Consider the following 22162-nt stretch of genomic DNA (forward strand, 5'->3'; position numbering starts at 1 on the left):
TTAAACTATAAAATCCCACAACTCCATAAAGATTAGACAACTATCCATAAAATGGTCAGTACCTTATGTAATTTAATCTGGGTAATCATCTGTTTATAGTTAGGCCTGGACTTTAAGACCAGCTACACAAAGCAGTTAGATGTAACTTGTAAACCCCTAATATTGAGGGATTTACTGTTAAAGAGGATTCTTATGGGTCTGAGACTGACCTTAATCCTCAGCTATCTTTTCACTCTGACTTCCTGATAATCTCTCATTCACTGTGAATTTTACTAGAAGAATTACTATCTGAGAGTTAAGTATATTTTCCCCTTGACACTAGTACAGGTTGTCTGTAAAAAGTACATGAAAAATCAAGTTTTAATGTTGGAAAATGAGAATTTTCCTTGTCGAGATTTTCTCTAATTGCTGTTGATTACAATTATTTAAAGTCTTGAGGTTAAGTGTACTTTTCTGCCCAGAAGACCATTATCACTCGGGTAGAATATCAATTAAAGTTATTCAAGATCTCATTCAAATAAAAAAGAAAGAAAGAGAGAAACTAAATTGCTTCATTTGATCATAAAGGGAGCAGAAAAATAAAGGAAACTGTTGTTAAACTTGTTAAAGATATTGATCCATTGAATTAAATTGTGAACCAAAACATCAATAAGCGAGTTGAACATCCTTATTAATGACGGCCTTTCTTTATGCTTACTTAAACTTTCAGGAGATTAACATCTGTTAAACAGCACTTTGTTAAAGTTATGGTTAACAACTTATACTCCCATTAAATAGCTTTTTCCATTTTAAATGTGATCTATATCATACATATAAAATTATCATCAATATAGGTTTATAGTCGCAGTATAATTCTGTATTGTTTAACAGTGCCTAATTAATAAGCCTAATTAATAATAATATCACAGAATTCTATCACCTACCTGAGAGTATTTCGGATAAGAGAAATAAGAACTTTTAGTTGGAATGAAATTGCAAGAGCAGCTCAAGACAGGAGCTAATGGAGAATACATATTGGAGGCCCTATTGAAATATTCTCCACAAGGAGAGAAGAAATTAAGTCAAGTCATAATTCTGTACTATTTACATTGACCAATTAATCATATGACAATATTTTGTTACCTAAATGAGAGTATTATTAAGATAATTTGAGAAATAAGAACTTTTAAAATAAGTTTCTATTAATGATTTATACACTTGTGTATACATGCAAACAAAACAATTTTCACATTAATACGGATTATACGGATTAGATCTGCTTGAAAACAAAAACTCTAAGATTATGATGAATTACATCTAATTTGAAAGATGCAGTGGTGGGAGTGTCATCTCTTCAGCCCTAGGTACAGAGAATTTCATTACATGATGATTTAGCCATTGTATCTAACCTCTGATCTGATTCGTATTTAATATATCATGCTGTCAATTGAGTGTGACCGTGCCCTTAGAGCATAAAAATAAACAGATCATTTGCCTTACAAGATTAATAAGCTGGTCATAGCAAGATAAATTAAAACTAGGAAAAATGTGGCAATTAGAAATATGTTAAACATATCATTAAGATATACACGCGCCAGTCATTAAACAATATCTAACCCAAAATACTCACACACAGACTTTGAACATTTCATTGTCTAACATTGATTTGGTTTCATCAGAGAAATTCTTTATAACATTTGATGTAAACTAGAAGAAATAAACAGATTACCAACATATCAAAGATGAGAATGCACCCGTAATTTTTTTTTGGTTGACCGGTTTTGGGGTGGTCATCATCAGAACATGAAATTTGTCTATTGAAGTAAAATATGCAGCTGCAGATGTTGCCATGAACAAATTAAAAATGCAGAGGGTTTGTACATATTGTACAGATCTGCTTATATGCAAGAGGCATGTATTTGATGTAAAACAAGGCCTGATTACATCTGTTTGTTGTAAGAAAGGTATGTACAAAATGTATGAGAGCATGGAGAAGAATATCAAGATCTGGCAGTAATCTATCAGATGAACCTACCCCTTCCATCCTCTACTCCTGATGAATTCTCGGATTTTCTTTCCTCTGCCTTGCCATCATTCTTAGCCAGCTCCGGTTTCTGTTCATCTCCCGCCTTTTCTTCTTCGGAGGGCGGTGGTTCTCCTGGGATAGCCACTCTGAAAATACACCACATTTCATCACTACTCCGGGGCTCCTTCAAATACATCTTGATTTTTGTCAGTCCCGTCCTCATTTTCTTTGTTGCCATTTTTCTGATCTCCTCAGAGTCTGGCACCATGTTTTCAGCTAAGTCACCATGATGAAATGAAGTTTTCTTCATTTATCACAGAATTCTGTGACAAATCAACACCACTGAGAAGTGATCACAACTAAAAGTTCCTGTTTGTATTTTCATGAAATCATAATGTACGTAATATTCGTCCAACACACACTGGTACTAGATAATAACTGTTTAGCTAGCATACACTAAAGCTTCTGGTGCTCAACATACAGAATGAATTAACTTCATCCTGGCAATAATAGGCTTTGGCACATTTTCAGAAAAAAATTGCCCTCCACCAAACAATATCTCAGGAACCTTTAAAATCATATGAAAATAGAAATGTTTGGAGTTTCTGATTATAAGAGCAGGTTACAGATTTCCCACCTCTTTCATCTCCCACTACATCCAAGTAAACAGAACCTGTTCTGGCCAATCATTGCCATGGCAAACAAAATTCAATATCTGCTGGGGAATCATACGAGGAAAGACTAGCTCCTTCAGAAATCTCGAATCCTTTCTGCAATGATTTTTTATTCTCAAGGACTTAGTATCAATTACCTGGAATGTAAAATTTCCCTGAATTCCCAAATTTTCCAAAAAATTGATGATTGATATCAGAGTTTACAACTATCTAGTAGAAGAATATTTCTAATCTAGGAGATTATTGGTTCACCTATACACCAGATTGCATTCCATTGCAGATCCCCCACATCTGGTCACTCCAGCCCTGGGTGCCTTCTCACACTGGACAGGAACCTTATGGTCAAGCCATGCTATTAATAACCACAATGGTGGCAGAACACAAGTATCCTCCATGTCAGTAAATCATGAGAAAAAGTCATTGGACATGAACTTAAGCACCATTCTGTCCATTGGATTTACTGATGACTATCAATTTCTCAACTGTGCACTAATTGAGAAGATTTGCCTGTTAATTGACTTAGAGTGTTATGAGAAGGCCTTTACTCTGTTTTATTACCTTATAACATTGTGTTGTCAGACTATGAGTTATATACTATATACATGTATCATCACTTAGGCACCTTTCCTATTTTTTATTGAATGCATGCATAATTGTCTATTGGTCAGGTCTCTTTCTAATTCCCCACAATACATGATCATTATCTGTATAAAGAAAATTCATTTGGATCATATGTACATCATTTACAGCAAAGTAACAATTTTAAAAAGAAAATCCTTTACATTCAATTGGTTTTGAAGCAACATGATCTAAATTCTATAAAATGACACTTCTCAACTGCCTTCAGTGCCAATTATTTTATTGCGACTGTAATTTGTATTACAGTAAAAATATTCATATAAATTACATACTACTTGCCCCAAAGCTCGGCAACCAGTATAGATAAGTCTCAAGTATGTAATTGACAGCATTAAAAATTGGTCATAAATAACATGAAAAGTAAATTACACAGGAAAGGTGGTTTATTGAATATTCTTGTTGAGCACCTATATAAATTCTTCTCTCTGTGTATACACATTAATGCTTTCATGTCAAACTTGGCAACAGAATGAAAATTAGCACTTTGATCCAACTCCAGATGCAAAGAGATTAATTTTTACATGCAACAACAAAATGCATGTCTTTTGATGTCATTTCCTTGAAAGCAGAAAATGTCCTTATACTTTCATTGAATAAACTCTGATTGAAGAGATCAGCATGTTGATGACCTTTCTTGTCTTGATAGTTTTGTATTAAGTGGTACGGTAACCATTCTAATTTTATCTATCAATTTTTGATGAATCCTACAATATCTTTGTTATAATGACACCTGCTTATTCCTCACATACAAGGAAAAAAATGACGATATGCTAAGCTTTATCCCTGAATATCTGAATATTTAAAAATCATTGTAGATAACATTCAATAAGCAGCATACAAGCATCATCAAAAGGTCCATAAGTGTCCTATGACAATAAATAGGCCACGCCAGGCATAGATAATGCTTTAAAATAGTTTAACTTTGTTCGACAAAGATTTCCATTCAGAAAAATCTGTACTCCAACAAACCTTTTAATGATGCAGTTGTATGTATCCTCATCTGGGAAGAGTAGCAGAGTCTCAGGAATGGTATCCATAGTAACAAATTCTCTTATAAAATTTTTGTGACTTTAACAGGACTAGCGGGTATACATCTTGTTTTGTCATCTTTCCCACAGTTCGCTTGGTTACACTTCAGTTCACACTTACAAAACCAAAGGACAGTTTTTTTTCTTTCCATTGCATCTCTCTCAACAGGCTAAAAAAGATTATCTCAACTTCAGAAATATAATCGTCCCTGGTAAGTCTAATGAGCAAACTGATGGTATTTTCTTTCCACTATCTTTTTCACCATTCAAATGACCTGACCAACATCAAGACAGGTCTACCCCAAAATGATTTTGAAAAATTGCAGACAATGCATGCAGTAGGAACTTCACCAAACAATGATAAAATGAAGATAAGCTTATACTCATTTATCTCCTTTAAAACCTGACCTGCCCACTTTTCATTTACCTACAATAGATTTTTATTGTTTGAGACATTTAAATTAAGCAGCATGCTCTCTAAGCCCTATAAAAACTTCAAATTGTGATGACCTTTTTGTTTCAATACACCAAATGTCTATGAGCACATTTCCCATTTTAAACCACCAACACAGTTCATGTAAAATCTGTTAAGTATTTTACCAGCAATTTTTAGGTACTGCTAAATATTAGATAACTACTGTGATTTCATAAATTTTTGAGGGCATGAACTTTATTGTTTTGTTGTAAATTCATAGACAGCTAAACTTGGGTTTTTCCTCTCATATAACAATGTACTTTAATTATTGGTCATTTGATTTCTTAGTTTTGTTGAACCACAGAGGAAAATTGGTGTTCAATGAATTAAGATGAAACTGCAGTATCTTTCTCATACATATTCTAACTTTTAAGCAAAATAATGCAATTTTCAACAGGTATTCATGTCAACAAAATGCAATGATTGCACTTTCAAGTAAATTCTTTTTCAAATTTTCAAACTTTCAATTAGAACCAGTACGTAAAGTATTGAGTGCTCTTATCAAAGGGGGATAACTCTGTCTTTGGACATAATCTTGAATGCTTTTTTTTTTTTTTATTACCTCTCAATGTTTACTCCAAAATCAACAAGTATTCAAAATGATATGTCAAAACCAATAGGGCAGACACAGTTAAATATACATGTGTGGACAAACCATGTCCTTTAATATATTTCCTCAAAATGGACTAAGTTCAACAACCTGTAATTTTCTCAAACATTTTAGAAATTGAAAATCCTTGTCACATGCACATTTTCAATACCCATACATACACTCTGTAAAACAAGAAGATCCTCACTTCAAAATTGTAGGATGAGTTAACCAGCCAAATTATGTACCCTCCATATAATATCAATTTACGTGACGGAGAAATGAAAAAAGAAACAGAAAACCCCAAATGATTGACAGACGTACAGACACCATTGTACCATATGTCCTTCTTAAAATGGAAATATAAAAATGAGGAAAAATTTCAGGTGAAGTGTATCCATATGCAGTGATTAGACTAAATCAGTTGAAAGTTTATGAGATATTAACCTTCACATTCAGTTAGTAAGAATGTTATGGGGAGAACAGAGTTACAGGGACTGGTTCACGATTTTTGATAAAAATATTTTTTCATTTTTGATGGTAAACATTAAAAATATAACTCATTTAATGTTGACAGCCAAAAGTTTGACCTTCTGAATACAAGCAATAACGTAGCCTTAAATCTGTGTTATATAAACAAAGACTGGAGTCTTTTTATGTATACAAACAACAAGTGAAATATTGATTTTGTAACATAAAGCATCTTAATTTTGCAAAGTCACAAATTTTAACTTTTAGATGACACATTTACCCCAAAAATGCTTGAAATGTGAAAGATATAATAAACTTGGATCGATATCCATTTCTTTTGAAAATTTTGTAAACAATAACATACCACAATTTTTGTTTACATAACAAATACTATACTTTCTAAAATGAGCTTCTATGATAATGTATAACCTAATTTTTATGTGAAATCTTTTAAACACATTAGACAGTAGATTTTTATCATTAAATGTGAAAAAGAAAATTTTGGGGAAAATTGTGAATCAGTCCCTTTAATGTAAATATTGATCTTTATCTACTCATTAGAGAACATCATATCAAATTTCTGATTCCAAAGTTAAAGTATATTGGGGAAAAATCATCTGGAAAACTATATTCAGTACAAAGTCCCATAAATCTTGAAAAATTATTCACCTATGTGACAAAACTTGAACTGGATCTGCAAACATACATTAGCAAATCACATACCAAATTTCAGCTTCCTGAATCAAAGCAGGTGAAAAAGGTTCAGAAAACTAAGTTGTAACAGATGGATGGGAAACTATTAGTCCCAATCGGCTTCGGTATTAGTGAATAAGCTGCATAATAAGAATAAACAAAATTGAATGAACATAGATGTATATGTCCATAAGAAGAACTATCAATTAGAGTACCTTTTACCTTGCGAGACAACCCAGGGTTGCCATTCTTTATTTCCATCTATATTTCTGTCAACATCTCAACTCAGGGGCACAATTCTATTTGCATCTGGCATATTTTTCCCTGAAATCATCTCTCATTTAACAGTGTATAGTCTTTTTTCTCCTGTGCTAGTCATTTTTAGCCCGATTCAATATTAGTTTTTGAAATAACCCTCCTAAAACAGTGATGCACATGCAGTCACTGTGCAATTCATTGAAAGCAACATAAACAAGAGGCTCAGGGGCCTTATAGGTCACCTGAGTATCATGTAACAACCTTCCAATGTTTGAATTAGGTTTGTGTTTAAATATAAGAATTTTACTTTTGGATGGAAGAAACATTGAATAGCTATGTGGTCATGAAGTACATGTGTCATTTTTATGTTCAATCAATAATCCTTTTTAAAAAACCTAGGTCTGAGACATCATAAAGAAAAGGGTTATTTACTCCTTAGATAAAACCAATATAAGAAGATTTTCAAAGAATTTCTACATTTTCACTATATGACAAATAGAGCCCCACCCTAACACAAGAACCCCTGCCCCAGGGGCCATGAATTTCACAATTTTGGTAGAGGGCTCAACGCTCATTATAATTATGCCCACAGTTTGGCTTCTTGATGTCCAGGAGTAAAGAAGATTTTTTAAAATTACACTCATTTTGATGGTTTTTGCCCCGCCCCTCAGGCCCCAGGGGGACCAATTTTTGTTCCCCTCCACCCACAGATGCTATATGCCAAAATTGGTTGAAATTGGTTCAGGGGTTTCAGAGAAGAAGCTGAAAATGTTCAAATGTTAACGCACGACGCATGACGAACGGCGACGGACAAAAACAGATAGCAATAGGTCACCTGAATGATTCAGGTGACCTAACAAGTTAGAAAGGACCCCGCAATCAATTTTTTTAAATGGAAAAATTGGAAGTCCTATGACTCCGTAATCTGAAAATCAAAAGGGGTCTTCCTCTTCCCAATATAAGCACTACCTTTAAATTCTATGTAAAACTTCTCAAGTAATCTCAAGTTATTGTGTGCCATAGAAAGCACTATTATCATATCAATAAAAAAAAAATTCTCTAAGTCCCATAACTCTGTAACAACAAAGACAATAAATCTGAAAATCAAAAGGGATCTTCGTCTGCCTTATCCATCTATTATGCATGGAATTTATGAAAATCTTCCCAAGGAAACTGTAGTTATCATGTACTATAAAAAGTGCTGACAGACAGTGACTACCATAGGTTACCATCAGAGATTCAACTAAACAATAATTCAAACACTGGGCTGCGTTCAAGATTGTAGCGACTTTCCTAGGGGCTAGGTATGATGGCTGATTTGTGCCATTTTACTATTTATCGTCTTTTTTGTTATTTCAAAGTGAAGAGAAAACAAAATAATATTTAGCGATTTTTCGTCCCGAAATAACGAAAACACGACAAATTTTAAAATGGTACAAACAGCCACAATACCTAGCCCCTAGGCTAGCCGCTACAATCTTGCATGCAGCCCTGAAGTTTCCAGTCTCAATGTGTTAATTCTTTTCTGTGCAGTCATAAATATCATATCACTGCAAGACCTCTACACGATCTAATTTGGTGGTATAGCATGTCACCCTGAGCATTCACTCCCTTGTTATCTTCCTTGGTCAGAGTATTAAATAAATTATTATTAATTACTAAATAAATGTGATCGATTAGACACAAATAAATAAAAACACTCAATTTCAGCAAAATGCATTCATTTCATACACCATAAATAAATACATTCTATATATATATATATATATATATATATATATATATATATATATATATATTTTAGAGTTTATGAACACATTAAGAAATTTAGCAGTTAGCCATGTTAACTTGGGCACCACATATTTCCATTGGAATCTGGTAACTCTTTATGTGCGATGTCCCATATCCAGGGTTCATCTGAAACACACAGTAGGATATCAATTAAGCAACACAAACCTCCTCAGGCTCCTCTGGAAAAAGAGAATGGACAAAATACTTGGCAACAAAACTTTACCTTCTTTGGTATATGCCCTCGGAGGAAGATCGTACGGAAGAACAAATGACTTCTGTTCAGCATCTCTCAGCTTACTTGAGCACTTGAACACTGACTTTCCATTCTTAAAACAATAAAAACTGGAGTACAAATACCTATGTAGACCACTCCTTGAAAGTTATTTAAGGAATGAAAGTAATTTTTACTCATGTTACGGAATGAAAGTAATTTTTACTCATGTTACGGAATGAAAGTAATTTTTACTCATGTTACGGAATGAAAGTAATTTTTACTCATGTTACATGATATAAAGTACACTGGGGCAGTTTCACAATTTAATTTTTGAAGCGGTTTATAAAGAAGTGTAAACGTCCCAACTTTACATCAAACAAAATGAGTAGAAATTACTTTCGTTCCTTGACACAAATGCCCCTCTATGGGTCATAACTACCCAACCGGACCCATACATGTAACTGACCTGTGGATTTTCATGATATACCCATATTCCAAATTTCAATTCAAAATATCCATGTATGACTGAGATAATAAGCAGAAACTGAGTTGTTTGAAATTTTCTTAGTTCAAGGGGCACAACTCTGTCATGAATTACTCAACCAAAACTAATAACAACTTCATTTGAATATTCTCATGCTACATCAATATGCTAAATTTCAGTTGAGTATGTTCATCTGAAGCAGAGATAATGAACGGAAACTGAATTAAGATGGAAGGATGGGAAAGGGTAACACTATATGTTCCTGCCATTTCATTGCGGGGGCATAAAAATTTGAATTTTATATGTTGCGGAGCAATATTGCCAGAATAATAGTAACAAAATGGAGACAAAGGAGCCAAATATATTGTGAGTGATTCCTAGGATATCATGTGACATCACACAGCAACTTACTTTATACAATATAAAGAATGTTGATAGTCAAATAAACCAACGGAATTACAATTTATTATTATAAATTAAAAAAGACTTCACTATGGCACAATCTAAAACAATTGATTTGTTTCTTTGCCTTACACACAAATTCTCTATTTCTATAAATTATAAGACTTCACAATGACACAATCTAAAACAACTAATTTGTTTCTTTGCCTTACACACATACTCTAACACATTCTATTTCTATAAATCATAAGACTTCACAATGACACAATCTAAAACAACTGATTTGTTTCTTTGCCTTACACACATACTCTAACACATTCTATTACACCAAGCTGTTCTATTTGCAGAACACGATTTACCTGCAGATATTTCAGTTGGGGTACTATATTAGTTTACACTGTATTTATTTCAAAGAAACAAAAACTTAAGTACCTATCATTAGAATTTTTTAGATTAGAAAACAAGTACATATGCACTTATATCAACTCCTCTTATAATATATCAACATGCCTGTGAATAGCTAATGTGAACCATGCCTGTGAATAGCTAATGTGAACCATGCCTGTGAATAGCTAATGTGAACCATGCCTGTGAATAGCTAATGTGAACCATGTCTGTGAATAGGTAATGTGAACCATGTCTGTGAATAGCTAATGTGAACCATGCCTGTGAATAGCTAATGTGAACCATGTCTGTGAATAGGTAATGTGAACCATGTCTGTGAATAGGTAATGTGAACCATGCCTGTGAATAGCTAATATGAACCATGCCTGTGAATAGCTAATGTGAACCATGCCTGTGAATAGCTAATGTGAACCATGCCTGTGAATAGCTAATATGAACCATGCCTGTGAATAGCTAATGTGAACCATGCCTGTGAATAGGTAATGTGAACCATGTCTGTGAATAGGTAATGTGAACCATGTCTGTGAATAGGTAATGTGAACCATGTCTGTGAATAGGTAATGTGAACCATGTCTGTGAATAGCTAATGTGAACCATGCCTGTGAATAGCTAATATGAACCATGCCTGTGAATAGCTAATGTGAACCATGCTGTGAATAGCTAATGTGAACCATGTCTGTGAATAGCTAATGTGAACCATGCCTGTGAATAGCTAATGTGAACCATGCCTGTGAATAGCTAATGTGAACCATGCCTGTGAAACATGATACAGTCAGACCTGTCTAATCCCACACCTTTATAAACTGTTTCACTGTCAATTCTGACCCCATTTTATTCCCAATTCTCCTTTTAAACATATTTTTTATACTATTTAATCCTTCATCCTGCCTAATCCAGAATCCCATCTAATTGGGTGTCTGGGTAGTGCAGAGGTAGTGCTCTCACTTCTCACCACTGCGACCCGAGTTTGATCCCCATGATCTGTAGTGGTTGTATGTGAGAGAATATGGTGGTCGTTTGCTTTGGACACATGGGTTTCCTTCGGGTACTCCGGTTTCCTCCCACATAAATGACCCCCTAGAGCAAACATCCGTGCATCAAAGGACCCCATTGGAAATAAACTTTCGAGCTTTCATGGGTTAGTACTTATGTACATGTATGTATGTTTGTATGTATGTATATACCGAATAAACATTTATTTATTTATTTATTTTAATTCAAAATGTTTCACAGTATTTGTGATTGAGCCAAAAAATGCATATAGCAAAAGAAAGGTTAGTACTAGAAGTCTTCATGAAACTTGAGAATAGTTTTTGTCCACAACTAAAATTTGGTGTACAACAGTATTTACCAAGAATTGAGGCACAAACAGCACTCCTATTTCAAAGGACCGTATCATCAGCTGACTCCCCTTCTTTTCCAAAGCTCCCCAGGCAGCTTTTGATAAGTTTGAACTAAAAGAACATTTTCAAAATGACAGATGAAATATTTCATTAATTCCTTTGAAAAGAACTATAACCAAATAAGCTGTAAGCACTGTAGAAACAATTATCAGTGAAAGACAAGACTGACCTCTGATTTTCTTGAAATTTGAAGGAAACTTCAAAAGACAGGTGTTTTGTTGACAGTGAAAATTTACACACAAACATTAAAGATGTTTATTAGAAACTTACCTTGTCACAAGAAACCATGCAGCCTCCCCCCCCTCCCCCTCAGGGGAGGTAGCTTACCTTGTCACAAGAAACCATGCAGCCTCCCCCCAGTCAGGGGAGGTAACTTACCTTGTCACAAGAAACCATGCAACCTCCCCCCAGTCAGGGGAGGGACGACAGTACGTCTTAATGTGAGGCATGGCCCGGTTTCTTCCTCTACCCTCCGACCTCCACTGACTGAAATCAGCAAGATATTCAAATACACAGTAAATAATGTTTTATTTTAAAGGAGTACTCTACTCATATTTGTACATAACTGCAGACCTGTAGCTCTGGGAAAATACTGGGACCAATTAGACCTGGTCTATCACAATATTTTCCCAGAGAGCTATGAAACAGCTGCTAATTTGTTTTCAACTTTTCTGCAGGACATTTTTTTGGTTGGTGTTGTAAATATTTTTCAGGAAAGTATTAAAACCACAACATAATATACATGTATATTTATGAAGCTCTTTATTGCAAATGAAAAATTTGAGTGACACAAAATGATATCCTTAAATTAATTAATTCTAACTAAAGTGTTAAGGTTTAAGTGTGTGATGGTTTCATGTTTGTGAATTATAATTGTACATTGTATATGATAAAGTCCAACTACAGAAAATAATGACAAGAATATTTTTTCTCCATTAGTATCATAAGCAAACAAACTATACAACTTAACACATCTACATGGCATAATACAAATGATGAAGGTCCTACAATTAACTGTATCCCTCTGAAATTATTCAGTAGTCCACTTACACAGCGTAGTGCTTGCAGGAGATCATTCAGGGAAAATGTTTTTGGCATAATATTAAACATTCTGGTACGAAATTTTCAAATGCATATGTTTGAAGTAAGGGCTGTTCCAGAAATGATCAAATGGGGGGGTCGGGCGGCAAACGATATTTTTTTGTGTGGGTGGTCGTATTTTTTCATATTTTAATTGGTCCGTGGTTGGACTGTTAAAAAAATATTTATTATGGGTAGTGGGTAGTTTCTATTGTTTTATTTTGTGCCACGTGGGTGTTGAGTTTTCAGAATATTTTTATTGTCACTCTTGTCGTGTTGGTTACAAAACGTCGGAGGGAAAATTGAAAACGTGCTTTCGAAATGCTGCTTTCGAAATCGGAAATCGGAAGTAACATAGAACTATTCGAGTTGTCGCTCTTTGCAGCGAATAACTTTTCCATTACAGCACTCTTCAAATTAGAGGCGCGTTTAGTAGGGTCCCTTTGGACGTGATGGCGGCGAACTCTGTTCTGTAGATTATTACAGTTTACAGTGCATCGATTTTGGGAATATTTTGAAACCAATAGGTATTCCGTTTTCTAATAAAAATAGGCAAACCTTAGTTGATTTATACGAGGGTACCGATGCATTATATTTATCAGTCGGTGTGATGGTGATATAGAGGCCTCCGGGCGCGGGCTCCATTAGAAGATGAATGATTCGTGGAAAAACATATCCATACCCATTTCATGATAATAGCATCGTTTGGACTCCCAATCTTTCCAACATTCCCGCCATAGATGCCTTTGATTGTTGATGTGACATCGTTTCTTCAGAACTACTGTGATACAATGTCGCACAGGCATTACCGCGTCATTGACTAGAATGTTTGTCCCGAAAACCTCGCGAGATTTTTACCGTTTTCATTTTTAAAAATATTTTTGTGGTGGGTCTGGTTAGTTTTTTTTTTTATTAGATGGGTCATTGTAAAATGAGTTTATTAATTTGATGGGTCATGGGGTAATTTTTTATTTTTTTTTATGGGTGCTTGGTATATACAAAAGGTGCCTCCCGACCCCCCCATGTATTTATTTCTGGAATAGCCCTAAAGAAAAACAGATTAATCTCTATTAGATTTTATGATATTTGCCTGATATCATTCTCATCACCTTCAATTTCAAAAGATAAAAGATGCCCAATAAGACAGCATGGTTGTCAGAGTTCAGACAGCTTCTGTTTTATTCTGATACTTACTGGAAATAGGTCTGAAGCCAGGGCTGTTTCTTAGCAACATTGATACTGTAAGGAATGGAGCCTCCTGCTGGGTAGCCTTCTAAACTGGTTCTCACATTGTCAACAGATGGAAATATCTGGAAATGAGAAATAAACAATTTCAATGGGATAGAACAAAGTTAAAAGATTTCCACATCCATTAAGCTCTTTTAACTGAAGAGCATTGTGCACATGTTTACCTAATATTATATGCAAAAAATAAATTTCATTTTTGAAAATACATGAGGCATGAACTGCAATGCTTCATGCAGTATACTTCTTTAGCCGATGTAAAGCAATGCAGTTCATACCCTCATGTATTTTCAAAAATGAAACTTATTTTCTACTATCATTTCTGTAAGAATTCCCAGACGTTAAAATAGACACACTATACTTATCAAGATTCATCTGTACACTGTTCATAACTGCATCACATTCATGAGGAAATGACCATCATTACAATATGTAAAGATATCAAAGGGAAAAACATTGGAAATGTAATCTACATACAAATGAACGAACCAGTTTCAGTGGCACAGAGGCCAGTGGAATACTGCTGGTCCCTTTCACGGTTGCTAGGGACTGCAGAAATTCCACGGACAGCCAGTTTTCTTTGGAGGCTCCCAGTGAACCAATGCTGGAAAACTGCCCAATGACTGGCCATTTTGATGCCTGCTCCTTGAGGGGACCATGGTCATGTAGAAGTTTTCTGAGCTTCATGTGACCAAAACAATGCTTCTTGTCTGCCATATGTCTGCCTGGCACTGAACCCACAATGAAAACGCTACAAGGTAAGAACTTGTTGAGATACCTTTCATTTAAAAAGTGTACAAGTGCATACAATATCTGCTATTTACGATTCTAATTTTCGTAAAAACTTGTGGATGGAAAATACACTCTCCGGCTGAAATCTTACTTCGCAGTGGACAAATCATGCCTGGCAATGTGGTCCTGCCAATCCTTTAACTGGTAGGCTTTGTAAGCTGTTACGTACTGTAGAAGATCCCTCTTGAAATGAGTAGGGGAGTCACCCTGTGTTAGAGATGGGCCAGATTTCAGCTTTGGAAAGACTGGGCTTATCCAAATCCTGCAAAAGTTTTCATGCTTTCTCATTCTAGTGAACACAGCATCTTACCTGTCTAACTATGGACATATATATATACATACTGTTCTATACATAGAAGTCTTACCTGTCTAACCAGGGATGTATGTATATATATATACTATATACAGAAGTACCCAGTGTAACATAACTTTTTATTGCTGTCCGTGTCTGCTTACCTACCCTTGAGTTTTCTGATGCCAGTCCCTCTCTATCAGGTTTGCTGTATGAATCACAACTCTAAGTCCATTGTCATACAACAGAAACATCATTTTCCTGTCAACAAGAAAAACTGTTTACTCTACAGAGTAAGTAATGCCCTTACATTATTCAAATCAAAGCAAATTGGGGATTTTTCCCCCTCCGATTTTCATTACAATCTGCAAGCTGTTTTATCTTTTAATTCCATTTTTATGGTTTAATTCATAAAAATTCAATACTTTTGAAATAACACTATAAAAAAAACACCCCAAAACAGATAAAATGTATCAAGACACTTGCGTGTGATGTGTTCCATATGGCATTTCCAATCTTGCCTACAATAAAACCGAATAAAATCTTATCCGAGAAGTATATCATAAATGTATTTGTTACTCATTTACTAAAAGAGTAAAAACAAAACAAAATGTGTAAGAAAACAGTTCATTGGCATTTAATATGATTTCATGCTTAAATGGATCTACTATTTAAAGTATAAATTTCTATTTTAAAGAAGAGTTTGCAATGTTAAGCTGTCCATGAATATATGCACTACTGAATTTGAAGTTTTTGGCAAAGCCATAAAATTTGATACCCATTAATTTTTTTTTTTAAATATCTTTTGTATATCAAATTTAGAATATTTTAAGCATTTTCTTTTATTTAAGCAAGGAATGAAATGAGTCAATTAGAAATTTCAAAATGTGCAAGATTTAATCAAAACGTTAAATTTAATTTATACACATTTCATTTTCTATAATATACAATAGTTTTCTACAACATCTATCTGACAATGTTTCTTATAACACTTTCCTGACAGAGCCTGGTGTTGATAAATTTCCCTGTTTTCCTATCACACATACCTGACAGAGCTTGGTGTTGTTAAATTTCCCTGTTTTCCTGTAACACCTACCTGACAGAGCTTGGTGTTGATAAATTTCCCTGTTTTCCTGTAACACCTACCTGAGAGAGCTTGATGTTGATAAATTTCCCTGTTTTCCTATAACACCTACCTGACAGAAATTGGTGTTTATAAATTTCCCTATTTTCCTATAACACTTATTAAATTTCCCTGTTTTCCTTTAACATCTGCCCGACAGAACTTGGTGTTGGTAAATTTCTGTTTTCCTATAACACTTTACCTGACAGAACTTGGTGTTGATAAATTTCCCTGATTTCCTATAACACCTGCCTGACAGAACTTGCATTGATAAATTTCTGTTTTCCAATCACATCTACCGACAGAACTTGATGTTGATAAATTCCCTGTTTTCCTATAACACTTACCTGACAGAACTTGATATTGATAATTTTCCCTCATTTCCCATAACACTTACAAATTTCCCTGTTTTCCAATCACACCTACCTGACAGAACTTGATGTTGGTAAATTTCCGTTTTCCTATAACACTTACCTGACAGAACTTGATGTTGGTAAATTTCTGTTTTCCTATAACACTTTACCTGACAGAACTTGGTGTTGATAAATTTCCCTGATTTACTATAACACCTGCCTGACAGAACTTGCATTGATAAATTTCTGTTTTCCAATCACATCTACCGACAGAACTTGATGTTGATAAATTTCCCTGTTTTCCTATAACACTTACCTGACAGAACTTGATGTTGATAATTTTCCCTCATTTCCTATAACACTTACAAATTTCCCTGTTTTCCAATCACACCTACCTGACAGAACTTGATGTTGGTAAATTTCCATTTTCCTATAACACTTACCTGACAGACCTTGATGTTGGTAAATTTCCCTGTTTTCCTATCACACCTACCTGACAGAACTTGATGTTGATAAATTTCCCTGTTTTCCTATAACACTTACCTGACAGAACTTGATGTTGATAAATTTCCCTGATTTCCTATAACACCTGCCTGACAGAACTTGTATTGATAAATTTCTGTTTTCCTATCACATCTACCGACAGAACTTGATGTTGATAAATTTCCCTGTTTTCCTATCACACTTACCTGACAGAACTTGATGTTGGTGAATTTCCTAGCATCGGCCTCTAACCCTGCTTTCTGTCCTCCCTGAAATCCATGAACACAAAGCAGAGGCTTCTGTCTGAAACACATACACTAACCGTGATTTATTTACTAGTCAGAACATGTTACTTTTACTGTTCTTGTATGTCTTATATCAAAGGACCTGCTTTTCTGCACGTCTTAGAAGACATAAATATATCATATACTTTTTGAATGTGGGTGTATTTCATGTATGTGTCAGTAGTATTTAATGATAGATCTCTTACTTAAATGATGCTGGGTATTGCTGCATTAGCCATGGAATTTCAAACATATAGTTGAACTGCCAATACAAAAAGACAATCAAGAAAACAAGTATATAGATAAGAAGTAATATTGTACAGGTTGTAAAATAAAAGTTTTTATTTCATGAAATGAACTCCTATCTTATAACATTGATCAAATAAGCAAGTTGTTGGGATGCAAATTAAACGTTAAATGCACTAGCACAGTCAATGTGTGATAAATAAGATTCTAGAATACACAAATTATACTTTTTGGTAAAATACTGACCAAAATCCAACATGAGGAAAACATGATTTAAGATATTACAGATTCCTATGACATTTACTTTAGACAAGGGGTGTAACTCTCTCACCAATCCTGCTGAATTTACCTATATTTGGTTTCCTTTGAACAAAAACTGAGGACATGCAATGGAATCAATTATTTTCACAGGTACAATGAGACATTTTCTTGATACTTAAAAGTAAGGAACTTTTTTGCACATCCTATTCAATATCTAAGCATTATTTGCAAGTAAATTTGTGCAAATGTTAGCCATGATTGACAGAATTACTTCCCCTATCTTTACTAATTCTCACAGAAATTCATCAATTCCTATTGCAATCAAAGAGAGTCATTTTTCATGGTGATTTGTGACATACTTTGTGAGAAAATTACACAAGAATGTTTTCTTTTGCAATTTGACTGAGGTCAGTGCTAAACCTTTGCTATTGGTAGATTGAATGGCCTATACAATACACAAGAATCGTTGAAATAACATTACCTGACAAGACTCTTGCAAATTGCCCATGCTTTCTGATAAAATGTCTGGAAAATAATTTTGTTTTTTAAAACGTTTTTCAATTCAGTAAAGTGGAATGTATTTGTGTATGAGGAAAATCATCAATTTAGATTTTATCACATTCAACATCAGATATATATATATACCTTTGAGACTCATTGTAAAAGCACCATTGTATTCACTAGAGATTCCATTAACCTTTGTAAGAAAGAAGCTCATTGGTTGAGCATGATCAAAGACAGCCACTGGTTCCTTTGAGGTAAGTGCCATGGTTCCTGTCTTCTGTCTTTTCATTGGAGGAGACACTGGTCCCTGTCTGGTTTTGCTTCCACTCGCAGCACCATCATCATCAGCTGGTGCTAATAATAATTATATTAATCAGTTTACTTGCGACTCTTCTAATGAACATAAAGTAAAAATTTTTAAAGATGCTTCATGATTAACATGTACAAAATGGATAAACTGAGGACAATTGCTATCAAATCTCTGAAAATTAATAAATGTACATGAATTTTTAGCTTTAATAATATAAAACTTTCCAAATTACAGAAAACTTACATGGATGTGAGAATTCCTTGAAATGAGCAGGGTTTTTCCTGTAACAGTTTGAGCCATATTGACAAGGAGGTATGGACTGACAAGCACTTTGTACTAAACCTCTGCTAGAACTGTCACTTGAAGAATGTTTTCTTTTTAAAGATGGACAATCTTTTACTCTCGTCTCTGGAACACTTTTACTTGCTCCTGATTTCCCACCCCTGGCTGAATTGTTCTGATCACTGGTTTTTTTAAATTCTGAAGAATTTTTATCCTTTTGTGAAGTTGAAATAGGTGAATATGCCATAACATGTTTGTTTACCTTCTTAAGTAACTTTGGAGAAGTCCTTCCACTGAGAAAATCTTGTGTATTTTGTCGACGAATTGTTGCAGGCTGTTTCATCACAGACTTTGGCTCCTCGTCCTCAGAATCTGAAAGTTGGTGATTTGTAGACTGTCGTTTTGGAAATGTCGGTTTTGTAGGAGAAGGATTACAGAAAAGTGGTGAATCCCAGTCACTTGGATCTGGTTCAATGGTGGCATCCGAATCGGTGTCTGACATTTTCCCTTTTCTTCACTTTGTGTTCCTCTTTAGCAATTAAAACAATAAGTAATTCAGCTTAAATCTATAAATGCACCAAAACACATCTAGAGGTACACAATCTTGCATCTTCACAAGCCAAGTGTCCGAATTGCTTACCCTCATCTCATGAGAGTAAGTGAATCTGACATTTGGCTTGTGAAGATGACAATCTTGTTTCACATACTAAAATACAAAAAAAATTATCACCTGCATCTTCACTAGCCAAGGGTTTTCAGTCCACTCTGCTCCCCACAAATGTAATGAAAATAAAAATGGGGAGCAAAATGGCACGAAAACCCTTGGTTAGAGAAGATGCATCTGCAGCAAATTACAAAACAAATGACCTCTTCCCCAAAATATGCGACAGGTTGACACTGCTTTTTTATAGGATGAACTCTGAGGTACACACTATGGTCCATCATACTCCTCCCATTCATTTCAAACCACTTTATCATTTGTATACTGAGGCCTTCAACAAACTAGTCCAAAATATTTTTTAATTTCTCAGATTTATGAAAATATATCTTACACCATCTGGAGAAAATCAATGTATTGAAACTAAAGCAATTATTGCATCACAAAAGACACAACCGTAGGCACATGTTTCTGAAGCATAATCCACTTTATCAACTTTAGATTTCTTAATCTTTGCTATTTTTCACCTCTAAAGACACCAGGATAAAAAAGGTTTGACTACAATTTTGATATATGATAATTTTCAGACAAAATCATGCACAACACATACGCAAGATTCATGTCACTCTCGACTTTGCCTCTGAAAATTCATACTTTTGACCCTTCGCATTCAGAAGTTGTTTGTATGTGTAAAACCTGATAAAATCACAGGAATAACCCTTACATAAGCTTGATACTACAACTGTACATACAATTATGTGTATCTCAATACAGACCTGTAGACCTAAATGTTTCACTACTCTTTTATTCGTTACTTGTTAAAGGGATTGATTCACGATTCCCCCCACCCCCACACATCTTGTTTTTCCCTGTTAAATGATTAAAATCTACTGTCTAATGCGTTGAAAAGGTTTCACCAAAAAATTAAGGCTATATTTTATCACAGAAGCTCATTTTAGAGAGTTTGTTGCTTGTTTTGTAAACAAAGATTGCAATTTGTTATTGTTTATGAAGTTTTCAAAAGAAATGGATATTGATCTAGTTTTATTATATCTATCACATTTCATTAAGTATTCTTTAGGTAAAATGTGTCATCCAAAACTTCAATTTGTGACTGTGCAAAATTAAGATCCTTTAAATTACAGAATTAAACATTTCACTGGTAGGCTGTCAACATTAAATGAGTTAGATTTTTAATGTTTAACATCAAAAATGAAAAATATTCAAAAAACGCAAAAAGTTGGTGTCGTTGACAACCCTGCACTGCAGGTTGTCCTGTCAGGGGCGAAAAAAACCTGTGTTGTGTCTTCGACAGAGAAGAAAAATCAAAGGAGAGAAGAATGTAGTAGTTAGGGTTATATGAACTGTAGATATTGGCCTGGATAGCTCAGTATTTAGAGCACCAGACTAGTAATGCAGGGTTCCCGGGTAACTGGGGTTCGATATCCAATTCAGCCATGGATTTTCTCCTCTCCTATAGTACTAAAAGTTTATTACTTATTTGTATGTAGCCACTACTTAGTGGTGTTGAAAAATCGGGAAAATTTCATAATCGATAATAATCGGAAGAACTGTTTTGACCAATGATCGATATAATCGGTATTTACATGTAGTTAACAATGTCTATTATTTTTGGGGTTATTTCTATTTAGTTTTATGGATATATGCAGCATACACACTAGCTGGTGTCACTGAATTCCCACTTTTCAATGTGGAGTCCACTCTGACTTTCCCCCGCACATGTCTCGATATAAAAGTGGGATTAACAGTCAGATGAATCTTGGATTAGATATTAATTAGTGTACAGGCGATAATCTATTATGAAAATAGAATCGATAATCGGAATCGAAGAGCCAAAAATGATCGACAATTGATTGTCAGCGACAATCGTTTCATCACTACTACTTAGAATCCTGTGAAATAATGGCACTCTCTCTTTTAACAATTTAATCAATTAAGGAGGTACTCTACATCGTCACAATCGCTGACTTCCTTTTAAAACATGGATGAAAATATAAATATCAGCAATATTTGTGGATTCATTTAAAAAATTCTCGCCTAGCTGAGTAGCTTAGCATGTCGACTACTGAACTGTAGATCGCGTGTTCGAGTTCCAGTCCAGCAGGGGTTTTGAAGTTTTCTTATATTGTTTTCAACTAAAACTGCATTTTTTAACTAAATAAAGTAAATTTGAAAGTTTTCAATTTTAATATATTGTTGTAGATCTACATATCCTCCACTTTTCATCCATATCAAATTTCTCTGGTGTAGCATACATCCTTAATGTAAGCAATTTTTAACACGATTTTTAAAACGGGTACTGGGCATGACTCGAAAGATAATCATTGTAATTAAAACAGCACTTAGCACTATCCATAATTTGAAAAGAAAAGATCTTAAATCTGTAATACCTAGAAGGCCTAGCAGCCGAGTAACTTTTCCAGCTAAATTGAAAATAAAACTAAAATTGGGTTTCACTATTGTCAGTAAGTAAGTCACGTATAAGTTAGACATGATAATAATTTTAGACACATAATGAAAATAATTTTCTTTAAACTTAGATATTGTAAGACCATACAATGCATATAGAACTGATCTAAAATGTAACATATAAAGTTACCAAATCTTCTACGTCCTAATTTAGTCTATCTTATTCTGTAATTAGTTAAACTCGCATTCAGTATTTTCGTACGAATCGTATAAATCTCATTTTACGAA

At 34.3% G+C, this 22162-nt stretch overlaps 2 protein-coding genes across 17 annotated transcripts in view; both read right to left on the reverse strand.

Annotated features, from left to right (window-relative positions):
• The window catches only part of LOC125649102 (uncharacterized), a 26870-nt gene extending 22167 nt beyond the window's left edge, over window positions 1-4703 (reverse strand). For 5 of the 13 annotated variants that reach the window (XM_056166699.1, XM_056166703.1, XM_056166708.1 and 2 more), the window contains exon 1: window positions 2015-2609. In XM_056166699.1, the coding sequence (XP_056022674.1) occupies window positions 2015-2315 (301 nt within the window). In that variant the 5' untranslated portion in view covers window positions 2316-2609. Of the gene's footprint in view, window positions 1-2014; window positions 2686-4287 lie in introns of those variants that run through there. The other 8 variants (XM_056166707.1, XM_056166701.1, XM_056166700.1 and 5 more) reach the window with 5 other exon arrangements.
• Window positions 4704-8630: 3927 nt separating this feature from the next.
• On the reverse strand, window positions 8631-21942 carry LOC125651514 (tyrosyl-DNA phosphodiesterase 1-like). Of its 4 annotated transcripts, none has more exons than XM_056166741.1 (16): window positions 21856-21939; window positions 18748-19315; window positions 18336-18548; window positions 18172-18215; window positions 17390-17445; window positions 17106-17202; window positions 15427-15461; window positions 15109-15201; window positions 14740-14910; window positions 14346-14607; window positions 13806-13921; window positions 11933-12017; window positions 11802-11824; window positions 11480-11582; window positions 8847-8949; window positions 8631-8749 (listed from the first exon to the last, which is right to left on the reverse strand). In XM_056166741.1, the coding sequence occupies exons 2-16, from the start codon at window positions 19286-19288 to the stop codon at window positions 8676-8678; spliced, it is 2016 nt and encodes a 671-aa protein (XP_056022716.1). In that variant the 5' UTR covers window positions 19289-19315; window positions 21856-21939; the 3' UTR covers window positions 8631-8675. The 4 variants fall into 4 exon arrangements, with proteins under 4 accessions (XP_056022716.1, XP_056022717.1, XP_048736100.2 ...); XM_056166742.1 differs by lacking the exon at window positions 11802-11824 and adding an exon at window positions 11859-11881; XM_048880143.2 differs by lacking the exon at window positions 11802-11824 and having other exon boundaries at window positions 11910-12017; window positions 21856-21942.
• Between the last annotated feature and the right edge of the window lie 220 nt (window positions 21943-22162).

Source organism: Ostrea edulis, chromosome 5 (genome assembly GCF_947568905.1).
Source record: "Ostrea edulis chromosome 5, xbOstEdul1.1, whole genome shotgun sequence".
Taxonomy (NCBI): Eukaryota; Metazoa; Mollusca; class Bivalvia; order Ostreida; family Ostreidae; genus Ostrea; species Ostrea edulis.